The sequence below is a fragment of the Perna viridis genome, chromosome 4 (genome assembly GCF_037379345.1).
Source record: "Perna viridis isolate PV_CMFRI_1.1 ecotype Kerala chromosome 4, ASM3737934v1, whole genome shotgun sequence".
Lineage (NCBI taxonomy): Eukaryota > Metazoa > Mollusca > Bivalvia > Mytilida > Mytilidae > Perna > Perna viridis.
The window spans coordinates 368,656-394,604 of NC_142448.1; the positions used below are offsets into that span (position 1 = coordinate 368,656).

General features: G+C 32.9%; 1 protein-coding gene across 3 annotated transcripts; it reads left to right on the forward strand.

Annotated features, from left to right (window-relative positions):
• LOC148618346 (uncharacterized) lies at positions 1-25,385 on the forward strand. 3 transcript variants are annotated; one of them, XM_088577135.1, is made up of 12 exons: positions 51-156; positions 810-960; positions 8,849-9,079; positions 12,863-12,989; positions 14,059-14,229; positions 15,058-15,189; positions 15,983-16,099; positions 17,156-17,339; positions 17,554-17,710; positions 19,332-19,447; positions 20,238-20,415; positions 21,202-25,385. In XM_088577135.1, exons 3-12 carry the CDS (start codon positions 8,853-8,855, stop codon positions 21,383-21,385), a joined length of 1,593 nt encoding a protein of 530 aa, XP_088433261.1. In that variant the 5' UTR covers positions 51-156; positions 810-960; positions 8,849-8,852; the 3' UTR covers positions 21,386-25,385. The 3 variants fall into 3 exon arrangements, with proteins under 3 accessions (XP_088433260.1, XP_088433262.1, XP_088433261.1); XM_088577134.1 differs by lacking the exon at positions 810-960 and having other exon boundaries at positions 1-156; XM_088577136.1 differs by lacking the exon at positions 810-960 and having other exon boundaries at positions 1-156; positions 17,159-17,339.
• Positions 25,386-25,949: the final 564 nt, after the last annotated feature.

Genomic DNA, 25,949 nt, shown 5'->3' on the forward strand with positions numbered 1-25,949 from the left:
TCATGATGCGCTGGTTTCCCAATCTCACACTCTAGCTAACGTTTCAATCTTGATCAACAACGGTATCAGTCATAAACGTCATTAGCATTTGCAGACTTCCAGTTGAAGACTTGTAACTGTTGTATTTCAGACTCAGTGCATTCGTCGCTCAATAAGGTAATACCTCAAATTGATAAAGGTATGGGTATCATTAACGATGCATGATCGCATACCAGGTAGATATGATTGTTTTGCATCTATATCTGATATGTATGCTCCTACAGCATACGTTTTATTTTCATATACATTTGCTAACTTCATTTTATTGATATATGTGAAAATGAAAGATTGCATAAATTGTTTATTGTGAATATAGCAGATTATTATTATCAAAACAGCAATCACGTGACTTATTGATGAAGGGGTTCCAATTGGGTAAAAAACTTAAAATTATGCATTCATCAGAAATAATTCAAATATGAATATGTAGGGCACTAGATCTAGTGGTTTAACCAGTGGTCAAAATATCATGCCTCTGTGTAAAAATTCGAAACAACAATTGATGGACATATTTTATTTCTATACATGTAACCTGGATATTCTTCTATTCAATATTGAAAAAAAAATGTTATGATTTTAAATGCTAGGCAACATAAGGAATGGATGAATGACAAGGGTCATTGGCCTTCATTCTTGTTTTTGTTTTATCTGGTTCCAGTGCAAGGTTGAAATTCTCGGTCATGTGTACATTTCATTGTCATCTGACTGGTGTAGAATGCATCCTACATAGCAAACCATTAATCATTTCTGGTTATTTTATTATCAATTAGATCGAAGATCAGAATTGATATAGCAGTCGCCAGAGCCTTTAGATTTGCAATGCCTGTAAACATCTGAAATTATCTTACACTACCGCAGGAAAATAGTCCATTGGCTTTACCCATTAAGGTTCAAATACAGATAGTTAGGCCCACTTAAAAGGTATTTCTAATTTGTCATATCTAATTCTGTGCTATTTATGCTTATTAACAAACCCAATAAACAACTTTTACTGCGAACTAAATATGGTGATTAATTTGGTGTGTATTAACAACAATACAATTAAAGAATAGTTGATCTAAAATCTCACTAATACCTGTTTACTTGTATGCATTCACCAGAATAAACCATTCGTTCATTATATCATATTCAACATGTCGCCTACAAGTACAATAATCTTAGATGCATAAGAAACCATTTTATACTTAGCTAGAAAAAAACCGTGCGAGATTATAAATATTCATCGCTCACAGAAATAAAAAGAGCAATGCTGAGTGCAAATTGGAATGGTTGTCTTCAGAAATTCCGTGCAGGGCTTGGCGGATCCATATACTAGTATTTACAATAAGGGGAAGTTATTCCGATCAAGAAAGTTACAGAAAAGAAGAGGTTCCCGGTGGTAGGCAAGGACTACACTCCCTGTTCCAGGCTAATATTTGTCGCTCATTTTTATGCTAAACTTTGAACAAAAAGGTAGCACAACTCCCGAAACCACCCTGATCTATTACCCACTGTATCATGCATTTTTATTGCGTTTACCGCCTGTGACATCGGAAGTCCAGAGATGGCAAATAAAAATGAAACTTTGCTTATAGATGATGGCATAGGAATTTCGATAATACATTTCTCAGGAATGGTATTGTCTGTGGTCTGGTGATATTGCTTTTTGTAATAATAATTCTATTTGGCTATTCGGCCATGTGATATAATGGTAGAGCTGTGGGTGCTTCAGGCCCTTAGAAATGCATGGCAAGTGTTTTCTGCACCAGGCATAATTGTTGAGATTTTATTCTAAGACTTTGGTGTTTATGTTAATGTACGTGCATGTCTCTGGAATTAGATGCCCAGAAACTAAGCGGTTTTACATGACACACAGGTGTCTGTGATAACGACTTGAACTATATAGCTTATCAACCGACAAATGTAGCCAGTTAAGAGGGACACGTATCTAAGGGCATGGTTTATTTCAATGATTGTGACTTAAGTTTGAATGATTTGACAGGCAGTTTTGACCTGAAGATCTTTAAATTAAATTATGAATTGAAAATTTAGAAACTGGGAAAGGCCAACTAGTAGTCTGTAGTTCAGTTATGCAGTATGCTGGGTGTTTTGTATTAATTCATCTAGGTGTTCCACGTAAACCATCATCGAACCTGAATATTTCACAAACTGCTACGATGCATCACGAATTTTGTTGTGTGTTTATTAAATTCCTTCGATTGTAATCAGAATGGCGACTTTAAAAATAAATCAAAGAGTTCAATAGACGGTTATTTGAGGCGTAAAAATTAAAGCGGTCGATATAAATTGATTCAGTACATGAGTACTTTGATTGTAGGTTGAAGATCAATGTTAAAATTTTAATTTAATTTTGAATGCATACAAGGATTTTTAGGGTGTACAGTAAATCTAAATGACGAACTTATAAAAGGAATATTATACCATATTTGGAATGTTGGGCTGATTTGAATATGTTATTAGCAAACACCCCTTGACCTGATCTTGATGATGCATGATCCACACATGTTACTCTTTAGTGCAGCAGAAATGACACAGTAGTTTCAATTGACATTTGATATGTATGATATATCTTGAAACTCAAATTATTTGGAAAATTGGTTAGGAGCTTAGACTAATAATCAGGAAGTTCTTAAATCCAAATTTCCCCCAAATATGATTTTTTTATGAGACCCCTTTGTGACTTGTGTCAGGGAGCTGCAGTATTGTTGCTAGATTTTTAATTGATTACACTCTGTTGGGTATTACTGTCAAAGCAGGACATGCAAGCTCCACGCAGCGGAAGGCATTCATTTCCTCTACATGTATTACTAGTTGCTGTAGACATGCCTTTCAAATTAAAATTAAGTTGTTTGACAATCTGGTAATGTCTCGTTAAATCATTTACCAAATTTGTAGAATTTCTTGCATTTTCTGAGAGGCTCTGTGAGTGAATTTAGAATGTCAAGACCCAGTTTCGGAGCTTAGAGATGCCCTTCTGGAGAACCTGATGTCCAGTTTATTTGTGGGAGTTCATATTGCTAATGCTTCATTTTTTTTCAAATTTGTGCTATGTTTAGTTTACCTTTACTTCAGTTGTTATATACATGTGTCAGTTAGCTGTTTTATTGTTTCTATCAGAAAACAGCGAGATCTACTCTCTGACTAGTATAGTGGTTTAACCTGTTTCTGGTACAATTACAAATTCAGATTCTTTTTGTAATAAAGAACAATTAGATAGCACAGTTCTTCATATGCAAAGCCTAAAATCTTATATTTTTTATAAATGTATATATATATTTATATGTATATGTAGATATTTAAGTGTAAGGAGATTTACAAAACAGTTCTGATTAAAAGATGTTTCAGGATAATAGACAAATATCTTACGGCCTTCTTCAGTAGAGGGCAGTCTTCACGGTTAGGCAGGAGTCCGAGGCCCAAGGTTTGTCAAAATGGAGGTGGGCCTGTAAAATTAACTACTTCAGGCCATCAGTCAGGCCAAACAGAAAAATATGCTTGATTGCTGTTCCCTTACCCAATGGTTTGAAGGTTGGAACAAACTGTTTATTTAATCATACACAACATTTAAAACACATAATACAAACAATATTTAATTAAAATTCAAATATTTTATAAGATAAATCAAACTCAAGTACAATGATAATGTAAAGTTGCTGATTTGACCAGGTCCCGATTTGACTGTTTCTTAGGTGCAGATTTAACCATAATAACAGGTGCCGATTTAACCAAGTACTGATTTGACTTGTTACCCACTAGGCCTTGGTCATTAGTTATTGTTTGTGTTACTGTTGAGTGTTTGCCGGGCACCTCTCAAAACTTCAAAAATTAAATATTGAAGTTAATGATTAAAATCATGAACCACTGTAATGGCCTCTTTGTAGTTTGGTTTAAAATTTACAGAGAAAATTTACACTGTTAGCTATTTGTCTAAGACAGACATTTTTATCAAGGGTCAAATCATCCGGATGTTTTCAAACACATCTTAAAGAACTTTCCATGCAGATTTTGTCGGGAAATTGTAAAGAACAAAAATGTATACATGTAATTATAACAAATGACACAAATTTTGAAGTGTTCCTGTATTTTATTGTGACGGAAGAACAGGACATAAGGACTTAGCCTCGCTGGACCAAGCTTCCATTAAAATAACCTGGAAGCCCGGGTTATATTTTCGTTTCACAAGTTTCTCACAAACATATCCCTGGGTCACCACTGACATCTTCTCTCTTTTGATTGGCTGAGCGAATGTGACGTTATTTTATTTACTTTATACATTCTAATATTCAAAATTTTTTAAAAAAATGTCTATATTTTTATCTATTTACTTATATCATCCTCTGATACAAATGCACAATAATTAAGTTAATTTAGATAATTTCGATAAATTTTATTTCATAAGCCGCAGTTTTCTCATATGTTGTGCATATCCATTGATGATGACCTGAGTTCTTATTTTTGCGATCCTAGTGTTGCTTATTGTATTGACCAGGGAACCAAATTACCATTAAAATCACATTGATTAAGCAAGTCGAGACGCGCTTTAATAACAGATCAATTACCAGACTTTCTGAGTGTTTTCGTGACATGGATCAAGAAACAGCTGAAAGAATGTAGGCACCCTGATCTCCGCCCACGAAAAAAAATAGTGTCGGAGATTTGGCAACAAAAATTTTGGTCCTGCCCTTAAATTCGGGTCGGTCAGTGAACGGCAAACAAACATGTTTTGAGCTCACCTGGCCAAAAGGCCATGTGAGATATTGCTATCACTATGTGTTGGTCGTGGTTGTAGTCCGTAAACTTTTTCAAACATCTTCTCCTCTGAAACTACTCATTAGATCGTAACCAATTTTGCATGAATGTTCCTTAGGGTATTTTTAATAATCCTTGTGTGGGAATTTTTTATTTAGCAAAAAACGTGGCCGCCATTACTAAAAATAGACAATATTGTCGAATTATGCAACTAACTCAAAAACAGTTGGGTTCAGATAAAATCTGGTATTTAGTGGGTAAAATTGTTCAGCATGATGGGATAAACCTATGCCACAATTTTCAGAAAGATCAATTGATGAATGAATGAGTTGTGGATTTTTTTCCCAGAATTTTACAGAGAGAGTGAGAGATTAAGAGGATATAAATAAGAGGACACTTATCCTACCAATGCACCTGGTCCATGCTCCCAATTTTTAGCAGAGTCTTAGCTGCTTATTTACTTTTGTTTTTTTTTAATTATTATTGTGGTTATTTTATGTTCTTTATTGTATGTGTCTGTTTTCCCGTCTGGTCTTTGTACCAGGTTTGTGTTCTTTTGATTTTCACTAGAATCGTGGTTCCCTTGGTTACTCTCTGGTCATACCTGCCAACTTACACGATTTAAACCATTTCTCCCGCTAACATGATTTTTCAGGTCAAATTTGTCCTAAAATCGGATTTATCAAAATTACCTTAAATACTCAGAATTCAAACTCCTAAAATCCTGTTTCAATCTTAATTTTTTTAATTGAAGAGTTATAAATCTGACAAAGGGTGTTAATTGCTGTCTAAACGGGTAAGGGTATGTTTTATGACAGGTAAATAATCTCCAAGGAGCAATCAGCAGATCAGGGTTTGACAATTAGATAAAGAATCCCAATTGGATCCACCACTATTTTATGAACAGCCGATCATTTTCTAAAGATTAATTTCTACTCCATAAGTTACTATACAAATACTGTATATTTAATAGGTCTTTAACTTGTAGAACAACTTATGTGAACAAATTATAAAATTGTCATTGGTTACACACAAAAGAGTTATCTCCCCTATAGTCTTCATATTTCCTGTAATTTCAAAAAGTGCAGTAATTTTCCCAAAGTTTAGTTAGCAGTAGTTACTGTTAAGAAAAATACTTCTCATTTTAAATAGTGATGATTTTGGAAATTTAGTGGCAACATTTTTGAATATTTGTTACATTTTCTCATGTACTATACCTCATGATATGCATTTAATGAAAAGAAAAAATTGCCCAAGTCTCCTTTTCACTTTCCTGATATCATTTAGCATCATTCTGTTACAGGGTCTGGGTTGTTATATGCTCCCGTAGGGATCATTTATGTTTTATCAACTTAGTGCTGTATACTTATGGCAAGAAAAAGCATCAATATCTGGTTTGTACCTGCATTTTCAGGAGCTGAAAAACAGCATAATGGCAGCTTCATTTGCGTATACTTGTGTATGTGCGATTGAGCCCCAAACCAGTCTCGGAAAATATTTGCTAGTTTCGATAATTAAATACAAATCGAATCATAGTTTTTCCAAGATAGGGTTGGCCTTATAGTCAGCATTATGACTCGCGGATGTTTACGAAAATTACGTCATCAATATTACCCATAATTCTTGGGTCATAAAAATTGCGAAACGAAAACAAAATGAAAACAATGGATTAAAGACTGAATTGAAACGAAACAATTCGATAAAATGAATCAAATCGTAATAAAAACATAATTAAACTATACTAAATGAAGCAAAATGCAGTAAAACTAAATACAATAAAAGAAATCTTTTAAGACGTTTCGCAAATTTTAAGAACCATAATGTTAACCAGTGCAGGACAATTCGACCCAAAGACATTTTGGACCACGAAAACCAATAATTCTTTATGAATGCCGCACATTTTGGCCAATAGACATATCAGACCATGACAATTAGTATAATGCTTTATGGCAAATATATATCATTACAAAATTTACCATACTTGAAGGTATAACTTATCAAATAAGAGCTGACAAAAAAAATTGTTTTTATTAATGTTTCTTTGGGAGCGTTAAAATGTTTCACCTTCATCATATTAGCCATAAAAATGTTTGGACTATAATCCTTTAAGTTCAAAAATGAATTCTTGCTCCCAAATAAATTGACACGAATGGTAAGATGTGCTCAGTGTATTCTAAAATTGTAGTAAATACATTTAAATGTAAATGTGTTCAAAATTTCAATAGGTTTGGAAGAATCGCCACAAGAAAAAAAAAGGGGCTTTCAAACTTCAATCTTTTATACTCAAAAAGGCCCTTTGATGCTATAGTGGTTGTCTCATTCATTCATTACTCTAGTAAAACCCATGCAGTTTGCAAAGTATGTTCTGAAAATGTCAGTTCGCACATTGTCCCATGTAAAAAACCCCATGGGGATTTTCTAAAGTTGGCAAGCATGCTTACTGTGGTAACTGCAGGTTAGTCTATTAGCATGTGTGACATAAACTTCATCGAGGTAGAGTTTGGGATGGAACAAAAGATTTTTTCTTCATTGTACAATGACTACCTCTTAGTTTATCGCTCCTTAAGACACTATGACTTATGGAAGTATATTGGGGAAGTACAAAGACTACCCCTTGGTCTTTTATTCCTTGAGACACTGTGACTTATGGAAATTATTGGGGAAGTACAAAGACTACCCCATGGTCTATTGTTCCTATAGACATTGTGACTTATGGAAGTATATTGGGGAAGTACAAAGACTACCACTTGGTCTTTTATTCCTTAAGACACTGTGACTTATGGAAGTACATTTTGTATATTGGGGATGTACAAAGACTACCCCTTGGTCTATTGTTCCTATAGACACTGTGACTTATGGAAGTATATTGGGGAAGTACAAAGACTACCACTTGGTCTTTTATTCCTTAAGACACTGTGACTTATGGAAGTACATTTTGTATATTGGGGATGTACAAAGACTACCCCTTGGTCTATTGTTCCTATAGACACTGTGACTTATGGAAGTATATTGGGGAAGTACAAAGACTACCCCTTGGTCTATTGTTCCTATAGACACTGTGACTTATGGAAGTCTATTGGGGAAGTACAAAGACTACCACTTGGTCTTTTGCTTCTTAAGATACTGTGACTTATGGAAGTATATTGGGGATGTACAAAGACTACCTCTTAGTATATTGCTCTTTAAGACACTGTGACTTATGGAAGTATATTGGGGATGTACAGATACTATTCCGTAGTCTATTGCTACTATAGACACTGAATTATGGAAGAATATTTGAATTGGGATGTACAAAGACTACCACTTGGGCTATTACTCCTTAAGACACTGTGCCTTATGGAAGTATATTGGGGATGTACAAATACTGTCCCTTAGTCTATTACTCCTTAAGACACTGTGACTTATGGAAGTATGTTGGGGATGTACAAATATTAACCCTTGGTCTATTGCTCTTTAAGATACTGTGCCTTATGGAAAAATATTGGGGATGTACAAAGACAACCTCTTGGTCTATTGCTTTTTAAGAACTTTAATTTAAAGAGAAGTAACCATAGAAATACTGAAAGTTCTGAAAAAATTTGTTGACCAAAATTAAGTCAAGCGAGGAACACCGAATATGACAACTGATGAGGAGAAGATGAAACAACTCAAAGAATCTGGAAAAAGAATATATACTGAACAGCACTAACTCCACTAAAAACACAAGATATTGAAATTACAGGAAAATTCTATACAGGAAATTTTCAGAGACATTTGTTGCTCATATGCTTTTGTTACTTTGTATGTATGATTTTAGTTACTTTATGTTCTTTGTTGTGTATGTCTGTTTTCCATGTCTGGTCTTTGTCCCTGGATTACATTCTTTTGATTACCACTATAACCTTGGTTCCCTTAATTACTCTTTTAAACTTAAATACATTGCATTAAATATACTACATGTCACATGACTTGTTTTTTTTTAATGTTCTTATTTATTCTACCAATGTAGCTATATGCATTAATTTAAAAAAATAAAACAGATGAACTCTTACTCAAAGATACAATGAATACTTTGTTGTAGTGAGATGCCATCAATTAAGCTGAAGAAGAAGACTCAGGAGTATTTAGCAGAAAAAGAAAGGAGTAAGCAACCACAGAAAGATCCAGACTCTGAAAAAGAGACAGATCCAACTCCAGTAAAGAAAAAAGACCAAAAGCCTAAGAAGAAATCAGTTGGGGATGTTGAAGTACCTATTATTACGGAGAAAAGGAAAAGAACAGTACCCCCAGGGGAACTGAAACTCATAGATTGGTAAACTATCATTTCTGCAGAATTGTTGAACATACATTACATTATTAATATTTCTTGTTGAAAAACCTGGTATGATTTACATATATTATACTTTTTAGATTTTTCTTTGTTTACTTTCTTAGATATATCTGCTGGTCTATATAATGTCAAATGGACCAGTAGGAATTTATGTTGACCGCCTCTCTTTCATATTAAAGATGTGACATCATAGTGTATGAAGTTGTGTATGTTTTCTCTTTCACAATCCAATGATCCGGAGTAAAAAAGTATAATATAGTAAATAGTTTATGTTACTTTGGGTTAATTTGCAAAATATTGACTGGTTGGTCTCCCCAAAAAATTCAGTGGACCTCAGCTACTCTTCAGTCTATACATGTATAATTTTTTGAGGTGACCAACTGGTCCATATATTGCCATATGACCCTCAGCATCATGAACTCTTTGCTAAGTACATAATGGGATACAAGGTTAATGCCGTAGGGCTGTTGTTATATTTGGGACCAGTCTTCACAAAAACATTTTGTTGTCCACTGTATAAAAGACAAAATACTTTATCTGATGAGGGGAAATCAATTAATTTGTTAGGTCTTAACACTGTTGATAGGGCTTCTTATATCTTTTTACACTACAGTAACTAGTTGAACTACGTACAGCTTGTTTAAGTCAATATTTGCCCAGAACAACCAAGTTCACATTCAATTTTATACTTACGGCTTATTTACTTGTTTTACGCTTGAAGGAGTGAAGTATTATGGTATGCCATTATGGTATACATCAGTCTATCTGTGCATCGATCATTCACACTTGGCACAGTAACTCAAAAATGCTGCACCAATTTTTGTGAAACTTTGGTGATTTTTTTCCTTTTCATTGATATGAGGTGCGTTTCGATTTTTATATGTATCTGCTTTTTCGTTTTTGAGTTATGCGATTTTATTTGTATAAAAATGGGATCACTTTATGCTTTCGGACTTTACTCAAAAAATGTTGCAGCAATTTCAATGGAACTTTGGTGAATGGTTTATTGTCCCCTTTTGGCAAATGCTGAAGGGGACTTAGGTTTAACACTCCGTCAGTCCGTCAGCCTGTCAGTCAGTCAGTCTGTCAGTCCGTCAGTCACACTTGGTTTTCCGGCCTTTTATTGTAATGCCTTATCCAATTGATTTCATATTTTGTATATAGTCTTATCATGACAAGTTACAAGTTAAGTTTGAATGACCTTACGGTTGAATGATTTTTACAGAAGTTATGGCCCTTGGACATAGAAAATTTCATGAAATTTTATGTTTTCTGGACTTTTTTTTGTAATGCCTCATCCAATTGATTTCATATTTTGTACATAGTCTTATCATGACAAGTTACAAGTTAAGTTCGAATGATGTTACTGTTGAATTATTTTTACAGAAGTTGTGTCCCTTCTACATAGAAAATTTCATAAAATTTTATGTTTTCCAAACTTTTCTTTGTAATGCCTCATCCAATTGATTTCATATTTGTTAGCTAGTCTTGTCATGACAAGTTACAAGTTAAATTTAAATATTATTGCGGCAAAATGGTTTATATAGAACTTATGGCCCTTTGACATAGAAAATTACATAAAATTTTATGTTTCATCATTTTGATGCAAATTGCTGCTGTCATTGTAGACTTATTTGCCCTTTAATTCATAATAACGAAGTTTTTTTCAACTTTCCAGGTGATAGAAAGAGAATGTCTTTATGCAGCTTTCTGTAATGCAAAAATGTTATTATCTACTGTAAAATGAAGCTCAGGTTTGATTTTGATGGAATTTGCTTTTGCTGTTCAAGAGTTATTTCCTCTTTATTGTTAAAAATAACACCATCCATTGTTAGTTCACATATATAAAAAAAATCTCATAAAGGCAATGAGTTCAAAGGCTGAAAGGGGACACTGTATTGCATCATTGTTGTGTAATAAAATTAATGTAGGTTCCCATTCAATTTCTGATTTTATGATTGAAAGTTATGGGACTCAGTTCATAAAAAGATTCACAGTTTTTGGACTATTAATCAGTACTTGTTGCACCAATTTCCACAATACTTAGGAAACAGTTTAATAATGTTGATACAGTATTAGCTCATTCTTCATTTGTAAAGAACTTTGTATTTTCTGTTTTTGACTTATTGGACTTTATTCATGAGAAAGGGGGATTTTGCATAACTGCACAATAACTTCAAAATGCTTCAAGCAAATTTTCATGAATCTTAGTTAAATTTTCTTAAAAAAACTTGTCCTCTGAAACCACTCTGTGGATTATTACTAAATTTGATCAACAGCATCCTGGGAGTATCTACTAAAAATTGTATTTATTATAAACATGGCGGCCATTGCCATTTTTAGACCACAGTTTTTTTTTATCTCAAAAACTATAGAGAAATTGAAAAATGAGTGTGATTATAACAAGAGTAGGTATGGTTTATATGTCAAAAGACATCAATAGGATGAAAATGTCAGCCCAAGGTCACCCATTGGACTTTAATGAACAAGAAGGAAACCCTCATACCACAGGGCAGGCTGCAGCTGGCCCCAAAATATCACTATACACAGGTACAACAAATGAGTTGCCCCTATATACTCAAGTAACATAAAAAATACACTAAAGGTTAAAACAAAACAAATCATACAGAGGCCAAACAAAAGTTCCTGACTTGGGACAGGTACAAAAAATGCAGTGATCACAATCCTCCCCGTTTCAAAGTGGGCCACTGTGGAAAAATGTTACACAATTAAAAACACTGAAAAATCAGTTCAAAAAGGTCTGAGTCCCTTGTTACAACAGTAATAAAGAAACTGAATATAGAATACACATATATACAAACTAAGGACTACTAGCAGTTACTGTCAAGTACTATTGTTTGTTGGGTACCAATTGTCATGGTTTTCATGGGTAGGCCATACCATGAAATTTAGTGCCCAACAAAAAGGAGAATCCCATTGGTGTGTATACTGACAACCTGAAAATGACAAATTCAAGAATCCACAAACTTTTGTTTTTTACCATATCCACAAAATTGGTATTCACAAATTAAAGTACTTTCCCAGTATTTAACTGACCAGTTTAAACATACAAAAAGTTATGCTCCCATCAAATGCAAAATCGATCTCAATTCGTCCCATGCTTGGTTGAGAGTCACGGTATCTCATGTCATACAATAAGGACACAACCCATTATGGCCATGTCATGCAAAAGCTGCTTTTAGGTATGGTGTTTTAATTCCTATATAAAGACCTTATGAGTGAATCAGTGTTAATATAAAAAAAATGCTATCCTTAATGATTTGACTACAATGTCATAACTACATCCCTTATGAATGAGCATATTCAATGGTTTAATTAACTTATTGGGCGAGTATCAAACTTTCCATGCTTTGTGTAGTATATACCTTAATACAAAGGGTTACCCCTCCTAAACCACTCAAGCAATTTTGATGAAATTATAAGAAAGTTGAGTATCATACGTAGAAGTTCATGAAGAAATGTAATCACTGGTTGGATGACTCCAAAGAGAAATAAATCCAAATTGAAGGAATCACATTTGAGTCTATTTAAAGGGGGGTATTCTCTTGGTGAGCTTGCTCACAGTATCTCTAGTATTATATATTTTGTGTCAAATATTTAATCAATATCAATTTCAGGGGTTTATCAAGCTTGAACTTTGTGTCCATATTTGCTCCAAATGTTCAGGGTTTGACCAATGTGGGTATATCTAGCTGTGCTCTACAAAGCATTTTATTTGAATCACTTATATCTTCATTTTTTTAGGCTGTCAGAGCATGTAGAATCAAAAGAAGGTGCATGTGTATCATTTCAAATATTGTTTGAATATTTTACGGACTTTTGTGCCCAGCAAGATTCTCCAGTTACCATAGATACTGCTCAGTTTAATAGGGTAATGTATCCTGCATGTAAGATGGTTATCTCCTATTGAAGATTTTTTTTATAAGTTGCCTCGTTTAAAATATGAAAAGTGAAAATCTAAAACAAACAGATTTTGGTATTTTTCAAATGTAATGCAAATTATAAGTGAAGACCTTATTTTAAACTCATTTGGAAAATGAAAGCAGCTATTCTCTGCTTTATCTGTTAGTCACACAAGAATCATTTAGTTTAGAAACCATTTCATTATTCATTCAACAATCATTAGTTTGTTTGTTTATTTGTTTGGGGTTTAACATCCGAGCAGCAATATTTCAGCTATATTCAGGGGATGAACATGAAGTGGATTATAAAAATGATGATGAAATGAAAAATGTGACGGGACACAAGGATAATGGGGTCGAGAATTTTTGATTGCCACTGGAAAGAGGGAGAGGTGGGTAGTGTCCGGCAATTTAGCCTTCTGTGGCGGAGCCCTGTGGTTCCTACTCTGGGAGAATACCACAGTAGGTCTTTTTAATATGCGAGGAATGTGGCATCTTTCCCAACACAGTGCACCACTATGGTTTGCAGTCAGGTTTTCCGTATTATAGCCTGACAACCCCAGCATGTAACATGCCAGGGGTACCCCATTCCACCACCTGGGGCACACAACCCAGTTGCTCTATGGGCAGAGCGCCCTAGCCCCTGGCAAGGGTTTTGAGCACTATTTAGTCACCTCTTACTACAAGCTTAGCGCTGCTGCCTATTCTTTTGACACCCGGACCTGCACGGGTCTCAACAATCATTAGAGTAATAATACTAACAGTTAATGATTCCTCATTTTCGCTAAATGAACTTGGAAGGGTTTAGTATCAGTGTATATATAATGAATAAGGTTAAAAAACACATTTGTGTAAACTGAAACTTGTTTCATATTACTTCAAGATTTGGGTATCACTGTGTTATAAAAATCATGTCGATAATCACCAGTGAACTCTGTAGTTTTCTGTTTCAGCTTAAATTTTCAAAAATCAATCATTTAAACAAATTATAAAAACTTGCCACATAAGGGATAAATATTTTACATGTGATATTTACAGGTTGTGCGTGACAGGTTGGGAAAGGAAGTAGGTATACAGGAATCTTCACCATACAAAGGACTTATCAGAGAAAACAAACCTAAACCAAAATCTACAAAAGTCAAAGCCGAAAGTCTTAATATGAAGATGAGAGATATAATTGAAGAAGTTCTCAAAGATATTGGAAATCCTGTATCCTTATTTAATTTTCCATCTTATATGCATTTTTTGTGGTTTAGTAAAATGTGATCCATTTGTTGAGATTAAGATTGATTAAGTAGTTATTTCTATCTCATTACCTCTACAGTATAATGTTTTAGATAAATCTCTTTAGATTTGTAGATCTAGATAAATCTCTTTAGATTTGTATCTAGATAAATCTCTTTAGATTTGTAGATCTAGATAAATCTCTTCAGATTTGTATCTAGGTAAATCTCTTTAGATTTGTAGGTCTAGGTAAATCTCTTTAGATTTGTAGGTCTAGGTAAAATTCTTCAGATTGATAAATTACTTCTCAGTCTCAACTACCAACAACCGAAAATTGTCTTGGTAACAAAATCACGGCCGATTTGACAATGTAAACATTATGATCTGGATTTAAAATCTCATCGGATTTGAACAATTTGAATTTCACAGAGAAGTCCTTTTGTGATATGTATAAGCAAGTTATTTAACACTTTTTAAATATTGGTAGGTGTCAATAAAACTGTACACCATTTTATTTTAAATTTGAACAATATGTTATATATGTGACGCATAGTATAGTAAATCTCTTTAGATTTATATATTACTTCTCAGCCTAGGTAAATCTCTTTCGATTTATATCTACATGTAGTTAAATCTCTTTAGATTTATATATTACTTCTCAGTCTAGGTAAATTTCTTTAGATTTGTATATTACTTCTCAATCTCAGTGCCCCTTGTATTTCAAGCTACTGCCTTAAGATGTCTCTGTACTGAATATATTACATTTACACATAAGAGATGTGGATGACATCATTTGACCTTAACCTATTTAAGACCAATGGTGTTCAATTCCGTATGTTAAAAACAGCTACAGCAAATAAGTATCCTGCCTTACAGATTGATTTGTTGCCAAATAAACTGTTATCTGCCTTAGAACGTGGAGTATACTATGGCCATATTGATTTGGTGAGAGGTCAATGTCTGTGTCTGTTATAGGGGATTCAATACAATGACTATCTGCGTTAGAAGGTGGAGTGTACTACAACCATATTGATTTAGTGAGAGGTCAATGTCTGTCTGTCTGTTATAGTGGGTATTTAATACAGTTACTTTCTGCCTTATAAGGTAGGGTGTACTACAACCATATTGATTTGGTAAGAGATCAATGTCTGTCTGTCTGTTATAGGGATATTTAATACAGTTACTTTCTGCCTTATAAGATGGGGTGTACTACAGCCATATTGATTTGGTAAGAGATCAATGTCTGTCTGTCTGTCTGTTGTAGGGGTATTTGTTAGTATTTAATACAGTTACTTTCTGCCTTACTTTCTGCCTTATAAGATGGGGTGTACTACAGCCATATTGATTTGGTAAGAGATCAATGTCTGTCTGTTATAGGGGTATTTGTTAGTAGTTTACTACAGTTTTTTTATTTATAAAATATGTCTATATACATACTGATTTATAATCTATTTATCATTATTATACCCTGCACAAGAAATTATGTAGATTTGCATGTTTCAATAAAATTTTTATCCATCAAATTTTGCGGGAGTTATGCCCATTTGAACTTAAGTTTCCAGGAGCAGACTTCTGAAGCATCTTCTCATTGCATCCCCTCTTAAACTATGGAACAGAATTTCATAGAACTTGGTATGTAGTAAGGACAAAATAATTGCAATACAATACTGAAAACTTTATTTGTTCATTGTGTATTAAGGTAATTAAGGGTTGGCATTTAATGAAAACTTTGTTATAGGTGAGAGGGACAGGAAAATGTGGATTTTATAGATTACATGGTGTTGAACCTAGTGAAGAAATCAAGGAAAAAGAAGAAAAAGAGAAAGAGAAAGAAAGACAGAAAAAGGAAGAAAAGGTATTGCTGGTGTCAAAACACTTGAGTTTTACAATAATCTGTTTTTAGTTAATTCATTACAAACTATGAAAGTGGGAAATTTTTTTATTAAAAAACTTGTAAATATTTTTCATACCCTGCCACACGAAATGTCGAGATATTATGTAATACCTTCAGAATATTTATCTGTTTGTCTGTCGGATGATTTACAGATGATAACTTGAGAACGAATCAATATATATATTTTTTTAAACTTTGCTCAGTTGTTTAGTATCATAAAATACAGTCAAACCTGTATTAAGCAGTCACCTCTGGGGAATACTCAAAGTGACCTTTATAGAGAGGTGACCTTTGGAATGAGTTTATAAGTTGTGATGTAGAAAGACTTTGATCTCATCATATAATCCCATATTCTATTAGATTGTACTACCTCTGATTGTCATTATATAACATGTACTTATCTTTCATTTTCAGAGGTAGATCCATGTATTTAAAAATATATGACAATGAAAAACAAAGTATTTCCTCATTTTCCATTTTATGTTGTTTTCCCCGTCTACATTATTTTCAATGTCCAATAATTATAAGAACAAAATCTGCTGAAGAGTAATATTTTTGACATCAGTTTACAATCTTTTGAACAAAACAAAAATGCTTCGTTTTAAATTAAAGGACACAGCTAATCAAAACAACACACAAGCAGGGATTATGTTCTCAACATCATAAAAAGGCACCACATGTCAGATTTTTATTTATTTTTAAAGTATTTTATTGTTTATTAATAAACAATAATGAACATTGAAATAGCTGTCAATTGTTTACTCCATTTTTATTGCCTGAAATAATAATCAATATTCTAGTGTTACATGGGGTATCAGTGGTGTGTCTTAACTTTCGATTGAATTTGAATGATTGTGGCGGCTTCCATATCTTATATAGAAACATTCTAGAGATAATTTAACAGTGTCTTTAAGGAGTTCTAATTAAATCGACTTGTTAGTTGCTTTTTAAGAATCAATGCTTTTTTTATGAAATAAGCAACTTCAATAGAAATAAATTAAAATAAGTTTTTAACAGCAGAAGAAAAAGAAAGAAAAAGATGCTGAGAAGGAAAATACAGAAGGAGTGAGTTCTGAGGGAGAGAAACCAAAGAAAAAAAAAGCAGCCAAGAGAAAATCTGACAAGTCTGATAAATCTGATGACAGTGGGGCTGACGAACCACAAAAGAAGAAGAAAAAAAAGAAACCAGCCCCCAAAAAACGTAAATCAGTTCTTTTTATCTGCATTAAGCAGTGTTTGATTAAAGTACTTTTTGTTAATTATGGTAGCTGTTGGATATAGTAGAGAAAATAAAAAAAAGAGAACCACTTTGGGCTGGTAATTGACATGTATTACAATCAAATCAAATGTTCATGCTTTATTTTAGCTAAAATATAAAAGACATTGATACACTATGATATTGTTTTCTTTTTCAGCTAAATGGGAGAAGTATGATCGCCATAGTAACCCTGAGAAAATAGATGACATCTTCCCCTTAGCCTTTACATACTGCAGTGAACCTAAGGAAGCCTCATTCAGAAAAATCAGACAGTATCTCATTGATTATTATCCTAGTGTCAATATTGATTCAAGGTAAGATCATGGAGTTTGATGGACATCCTATTTATTCCCACACCCTCTGCAATTAAAGTTTGGCTTGAGATAAAGGAATATAGGAACATTTGTGATTATTTTCAAATGTCTGCAAAGTTAGATAATCCTACTTAAGTTGTCCCTGGGTCTCGCTAACCATTTCTAACGTTTCCATTACTTTACATGTTAAACAAGTAATTTTCAATGTTTCACTGTGAATTCCCAGGACAAATGACACCTTAAAGTTGCATACCATTGCAAAGCTTGGAAAATAAGGCTTTCAAAATCATTATTCTAATGGTACGATGACCAACATCAAAATCAAAATCAACATTTTTACCTTTGCTAACTGACAGCATGGAGGCAAATTACTCACACACTATTCATACATTTTTGTAGTAAATTACATACTTGATTTTAAAGTACACATTCTCAGCTTTATTTTGACTACTTTTAATCAGAATACAAACAAATAATGCACTTACAATGTATAGGTCTAGGTTCAGTGTGTTTTTGGTACTACATAGTGGGGGTGGCTATTTGACCCGGAAGTGGTCAGTGAGATCTTAACTGTGTATGTCCCAATTATCTTTAAGGTTCATCATTACCTTTCAACAAACATGGGCACAATTTCACCACAAATTTCTCTTTTACTACATACAGACAAACCTGGGTATCTAAAAAATTTTTAAGACATACCATCCCAAATTTTTCCATCTGAATGACTTTTGGGGTTAACTGATGCAAAACATGGACTTTGTCATTTATCAACCAAAAGGAAGAGGGCATCTTCTTATCTACTGCTACTCTGAAACCACTGAATGGATTTTGATGAAACTTTCACACATTCTTTATTACATGATGCCATTATGCACTTCCTACTTTTTTTTTCATCTGAATAATGGGGTTTTCTTATGCAAAACCTGGACTTTGTCAACTTTTCTGAAACTACTGAGTGGACTTTGATGATACTTTCACAGATTCTTTTTTATATGATGCCATTATGCACCTTTTATTTTATTTTTCCATCTGAATGACTTTGGGGTTTCCTGATGCAAAGTATGAACTTTTGTCATTTGTCAACCAAAAAGGGGGTGGGCATCTTCTTATCCGCAACTCCTCTGAAACCACCAAATGGATTTTCATGAAACTTTCATAGATTCATTATAACACGATGCCATTATGCACCTCCTATTCTGTTTTTCCATCTGATTGAACTTTAAGGTTTCCTGATGCAAAACATAAACTTTGTCATGTATCAACCAAGATATGATTCTTTTCTAATCAACCAATCAATGAAATTTGATAAAACTTTCACAGACTCTTAATTACATGATGCCATTTTGCACCTTATATTTTGTTTTTCTCCTGAAATCAGGTATCAAGTTAGTGAGCATTGCTCACAGTTTTTCTAGTTTTATTAATTTCTCTCAAAATAGTGAATGATAAGTAGCAACAAAATCTCAGTTGAGATTGATTTTCATCGAAATCAGTAACTTAATCTTTGGTGAATGATCAGTGGTAATTCAAACTTAATTTCACTGAAATTGGTTTAGAGGTGGGGGAGGCACTTTTTATATGGTTATCAGGACTCATGCTCTTTGATTAATACTGTTTACAGGTTGAAGCAAGCCTTAGAGAAAGGAATAGAGAATGGAGTTTGGGAGCAGTCCACTGGAGGGTCTGTTGGTCAGGGATCTTTCAGACTTCTGTTAGATGATTTTGATCCAGAATCTAGTAAGTTTGGGAACAGTCCCGGGAGGATCTGTTGGACACAGATTTTTCAGACTCTTGTTGAATTATTATGATCCAGAATCTAGTAAATTTAGGAATAGTCCACTAGGATCTGTTGGGCAAGGATCTTTCAGACTCCTGTTGAATTATTTTGATCCAGAATCTAGTGAGTTTTAGAACAGTCTATTTTAGGACCTGTTGATCAGGGATCAGGTTAAATGATTTTGATCCAGAGCTAACAGTAATAGTTCTTATTTTAATTTTTGTGGTTGATAATTTTCTTTGATTTTCTCAAGTACACATATTTGTGGGTATCAATTTTCAGAGTATCAAATAAATGGTTAGTGTTATGTAGTGTTAAAAATTGATTTAACAGGTACTATTTTTCCTGGTTTTCTGTCCACTACTGTACTTTTTACTCCATTCTTCCTGTTACATGACCTAATCATAATGTAGGAATGGGTATCAAAGAAATTCCTATTGGTCTCATCACCATGACAACTCTGCATAATGCAGAACTTAAGTCTGCTAGCATTTAAGACGGTGTCTTACTCATATTATATCTAATTTATTTACAAGTATTAGAAGAAAAAAAAATCAATTAAGAATTTAGCAGCTTTATAACACTGTAATTCATGGCGTTTTTAAGTTGATTTGAGGTATAATTTTGCTTGGTTTTACTGTACAGTGAAAGAATCTCAGCTCAAAGTTTAATGTCAAATTAGTTTAAACTTGAACTTCAAGTGTCTGGTAAGAAATTTCACCACAATTGCCATGATTGTAAATATTTCAGGAAAAACTATAGATGATATGATCTGCCAAGCTATTGTGGCTAGTCATGAACCTAAAACTTCAACAGTTATCAGAATCAAACAGTATATCATGGACTATCATCCTGACTTCAGCATTGAATCTCGACCACATAAGTTTAAAACTGCATTAGAAAGGGCATTGAAGAATGGTATTATCAGGTAGGCACTCAACAAGTTGATGGAATACTGTTGTAAATTTTGCTGGTTTTAATTTTGGCATATTCTTGTGGTCTGTCCAAAAATATTGAAATAAATTCTGTGAAACATTTACTCTTGGGTTAAATACATGGTGTACCACTAAGCATCCACCAAAATAAGAAACACAGCAATTTTTCAAATACCTCTTTGTCTAAAAATTGCCAAATTTTACACACACCATAACAAACCACCATATGATATTAGAATCACTATGTCCAGCTGACCAATTATGTCCAATTTTGTCACAACCATCTAAATTCTGATTTCAAATTTGGTATGTGGCTTTTATATTTAAGTGGGGCATATGTTGTAAGTGAGTTTGCTGTCCAATGTCAACTTAGGGGTACACTTAGCAAAACAATGTGTGCAAATTCACATTTTTTTTACTAATTTTGTAATCTTTATTGGCAGTAGAATGCATATTTTGTTGACAGTAAATAGTTTGATATTAAAGAAATTTTAGAGTTCATCCATTGATACGCAAATTTATATAGTTCAAAGTTTATCAATAAAAAGAATTTATCTAACATCATTAGAAATCATTGGTTATCTTCAGAAGATTTTTTTTTTTTTAATTACTTGAGGAATTACAGAGTTAGAAAATAATGACCTGTGCTATTTTTGCTTATTCACAATGTGCATACATGTAAATAGAAGTCTCTGTTTCTTGCAATTATTTCCATTTTGCACCCTACTCTGCTGTCCGAAAATAAATGAATATCTCAAGGGTTTACATTATACTTTCAGACAGTTGACAGGAATTGGTATGTCGGGAACATTCCAGCTTGTCAAACCTTTCATCCCGTCACCAAGTACACTGGCTGGGATTGATGATGGTTCGGAACAGTTTGATGATGCAGAGTTGGTATCTGATGAAAAATATGTCATTCGTAAAACCAAATCAGGACGATTCTCTGGGAAGAGAGCCTAATCTTCTATTCCCTATACTTGTTTTAATGAAGGCAGCATCATCAATTGTATAAACACTATGTAGAAGGTGTACAGAGATCATCACAAACCATATCATTGCTTCAGATATCGTATTTTAATGTATCAACCGTAACATATAACATGGGTACATCACATAAGCTTCAATATCCAAGCTAATTTATATGACCTTTGAATCATTTTCAAATAATACATTAATAGCACAATTTATTCAAGGGAACTAAAATTACAATATGTTTACATGACTCATTCTTAATCACTTTTACAAAGATAAACATGAAGATTACATGAAAGCCATTAAGAATAGGGAAAGATACAAACTAACAAAACTATGGAGGTGATTTTAAAAGTGTCAGTCAAGATGCCATGCAGACTAAAATAAAGTTAAGGTGTAATGAATGAAAAGCCAGACTGACTGACATTTGTAAACAAACAACAAACATATGAACATTTATAGTAGTACACATTTGTTATCTCTGTTATAAAAGGTGTAGTTTCTAATACGTATTACTAATATTCCATAAATCATGCTTACATTCTTTAAAAAATGGTGCAAATGTAACATCTGTGCAATTGAATGAAGTGAAAAAGTCACACAAATGTGCTGTTACCAAAATGATCATGGTTATTAATGGATTAATGATCTGCATATGTATTTGAATGTATTATACATGCTTGTTTCAATTATTTGAGATATTTTTTTTTAGTTTTTTTTACTTTAATTTTTTTAACAGAAATATTTTTTTTAGATTACAGTCAATATTGACTGGAGAAAAGATGCACTAAGCTGAATTCATTGTTGTGTAACATTTATATATAAAGTTTTTATTAATTTGATCTTGATGATACACTTCCTCCTCCTGCGAAGGTTTGGGGTGTAGGAATCTGCTCAATCACCCTGAAAAATAAAATAAAGTACAATTCCTTTTAAACTGCTTGTTTATGAAATTTAAGTTTTTGCAGATTTGGCATTATATATATCTATATATAGATGTGCATGAATGAAAAACAAAAGTTGATTCCACTAGCAGTGATGTCAGCTTGTTCACAGTATATCTAGTTTTGTATAGTTGTGCAGTTTTGAACTTTTGCAATAAGATTAAACAGCTCCATTTTACTCAAATTTATAATTTGACAGTGAAAGTAAATCACAATGATTTCCTATTAACTTCAAGTTAATACATGTACAACTGTGTTCCTGTCATTCAGCATTTATTGCCTCCACATTTGATATTTGCCAAAAGTTTTATGTGTTCAATATGCTTTAGACGTTTGTTCTTTTTTATACCCATTTTTGCTGTTAATTTTGTTCTATGTATTGCAGATAAAAAATCCATTACATGTGTTTTACTGAGAGCAGCTATTATATACATTGTTGGTTTGATGAATCATATTGTAGTATATTTGTGGTGGTGTTTAAACAAGATAATTACTTTTTATTATTTCATGTATTACTTAATTTTAATTTGATTTAGTGAGAACTTCAGAAATTGTTTACATTTTGTTTTGTCATGTTGAAATTTTATTTTGTTAAACAATCTTAGTCTTTGAATCTGTTTGTTAAGCTATTGATTTATTTGAAATTTATCATTTTTGTTTTGTTCTTGTTGCATATGTATGCTGTTTCATGTTTTGTTTTGTTTATAGCCCTGCTCCAAAGTAAGGTGGTATACTCCTTGTCTGTCTGTCAGTCGCACTATTTTTCTGAAACTACTTGTCATAACCATTAATTTTATATGGGTGTTCCCTATTGTAGGATGTGACGTCTTGTTTATATGGGTGTTCCCTATTGAAGGATGTGACATCTTGTTTATATGGGTGTGCCGTATTGTAGGATGTGACGTCTTCCTGTTTATATCATGTACTGTAGTGTCGATGAAGGGACTTGTGGGCATTAGCTCACTTATCAACCACTTATTATACCCAATGTAATGAAGTTGCGAAGGGTATAATGTTTTTAACCTGTCCATCTGTCTGTCAGTCCATTATAAGTTTTCCAGACTTTTTTCTAAACGCTTGCAGATTTTAAGCTGATTTTAGTATGTGAGTCTACCATGATGAGTTACAGTTCAAGTTCAGTTTTGTTCGGCTAAAATTACGGCCTTGGATTTGGCAAATTTTACAAAAAAATTCAGTTTTGCGTTTTTTTTTCTTAACATTTGCAGATACTGAGCTGATTTTTTGGTATGTGAGTCTTATATGATGTTACATATTAAGATTATGTTTCAGTCTGCTCTGCTGAATTTACCGAAATTACTGGCCTTGGACTTGACAAATTTTTAAAAAATAACAGTTTTCTCGACTTTTTCCAAACGCTTGCAGTTATTGAGCTGATTTTTGGTATGTGATTCAAGTTAACATTTAGTTCCGCTCTGTAATATTTTACTGGAATAACAGACCTTAGAGCTAATTTCATGAATATAATGATTTTCTGAATTCTTTTCTCAACACTTTCAGATATTGAGCTGATTTTTGGTGTATAAGTCTACACTGTACTATAATGAGTTACAGATCAAGTTTATGTTCTGTTGACATTTTCTATGAATTAAGGCCCTTTTTGAACTCTTTTCTATGAATTAAGGCACTTTTTGAACTCTTTTCTATGAATTAAGGCCCTTTTGAACTCTTTTTTTTCAAATACTTTTTATTTAAGAGTCTAATATGTGGGGTATGTGAGTGCACTCACTTTATAGGTTCTTTAATTGTGTTATGCCTTTTTAGATTTGTCTATGAATGTACAAAATATAAGAAACAGCATACATAAAAAATAAAATGAGATTAGTATAAATACATTCTTATTTCACTGAATTTAATGTATTTTAATATAATTTTAGTGTACAGTCCCATCTCAACTACTTTACCTGTATCAACCTTGCAGTCTATTATAGTGCTTGACATGTTTTTTATTTGTTAACCGTCTTTTGCCTTTGCAGCTTGTCTTTTTTTTTAATTTGATACAAAGCAGAGCTAAGCTATTCATGCCTTTGTTGTGATGATTTGTTTATATAATTAAATAATAGTGTTCATATTTTTATGTGACTACGTTGTGGTTGTATAATGTTATGGTGTCGTTGTTAATAGACTTTTGGTTTCCCAATAATAACTTGTGTAATCTCTGTGTTTCAAGGTTCCACAGAAAGATTGAGAATAGCTGAAATGGCCCAAATGTTTGTCAAAATTAAGTTTTTACTGATTAAATCAAACTCTTGGGGTTTATAAGCTGAATCTTAGCATGTATTTATGTCATTTTGTCCTGTCAATCACTTTTGTAAGCACAACTCATTGGAAACTACTTGGTCCAAAGTTAAATTCTAGGAGTTCTTAAAATGGAAACATGTACTTTGGACCATATTAAATAAGTATCAAATTTTTTTATTATGTTTATAAGTTTTAAGGTCACTTTCATTGTGTGTTAGAAACCAGTTTTGTATCGAACATGTAATCACAATCAACAGTTAAGAATTAAATCAAGATTGAATGGTGTTGATACACGTAACAACTGCTCATTGTTCATCATCTGTGGTCATATCAAGATGTGTTTTGCAGAGCAATTGATTCATTTTAAGATTTAACATTTTAGTATTTTCTGTTTTATTGACCAACTTTTTATGTATTATCAGTTTGTACAATGCAACTTTTACTTAGCTTTATAGGTCCTTTTGTATTTTTTGCCTCTCTGACTCAGAAGTATAAACCAAGGAAAACAATTTACGATGTCAGTTACATTTCAAAGTGTTATCCCACTTAGCTCTTCTTGACAATGCATGTATTACTGTTAAGTTTCACTTTATTTTCCTTCACATTACATGAAACCTTTACTAAATGAAGGAGGGCATTGTATTTTTTTTTACATTCATACATTTTTTATATATTATCTTTGTAAGTTACTGCTATTTTTCTTAGTTAAGTTTGCATTAGCATAAGACACAGTATATTAGATAGATTATATATTATTGTCAAAATAAATGATTATTGTGCGGATAGTGTTGTGTTGTGATAATTAGTTATCAATTTTACAGCATTAATGCCCTTTATTTGTGGGGTCACTTTAAAAAAAAAATCCTACAAATTTTTTTACCTGTATTGCCAAAGGGGGAAGCAATTCTAGGAGTTGGGTCACTCTGTCCGTCCATCTGTAAAGCTTCAGCATGTCATCACAACCCCTCTAAAACTTCTCAACGGAAATTCCTGAAACTTGGTATGTAGAACACCATATGCATTTTATCAGGAAATGTTTTTCTCAAATTTTTTATGGGAGTTATGCCCTATGGAACTTAGAAATTTACCATAAATGCTTGTTATCACAACTCTTCTGAAACTACCCAACAGAGTTTCATAAAACTTGGTATGTAGTAAGAACACCATATCTAGTTGTGCCTATTATCAGTAAATTTTGATTCTCTAATTTTTATGGGAGTTATGCCCTTTTGGACATGAAAATTTACTGTAAATCACCATGTATCAGCTTGTCATTACAGCTCTTATAACTACCCAAAATGATTTCATAAAACTTGGTATGTAGCAAGAACATCATATGTAGTTGTGCA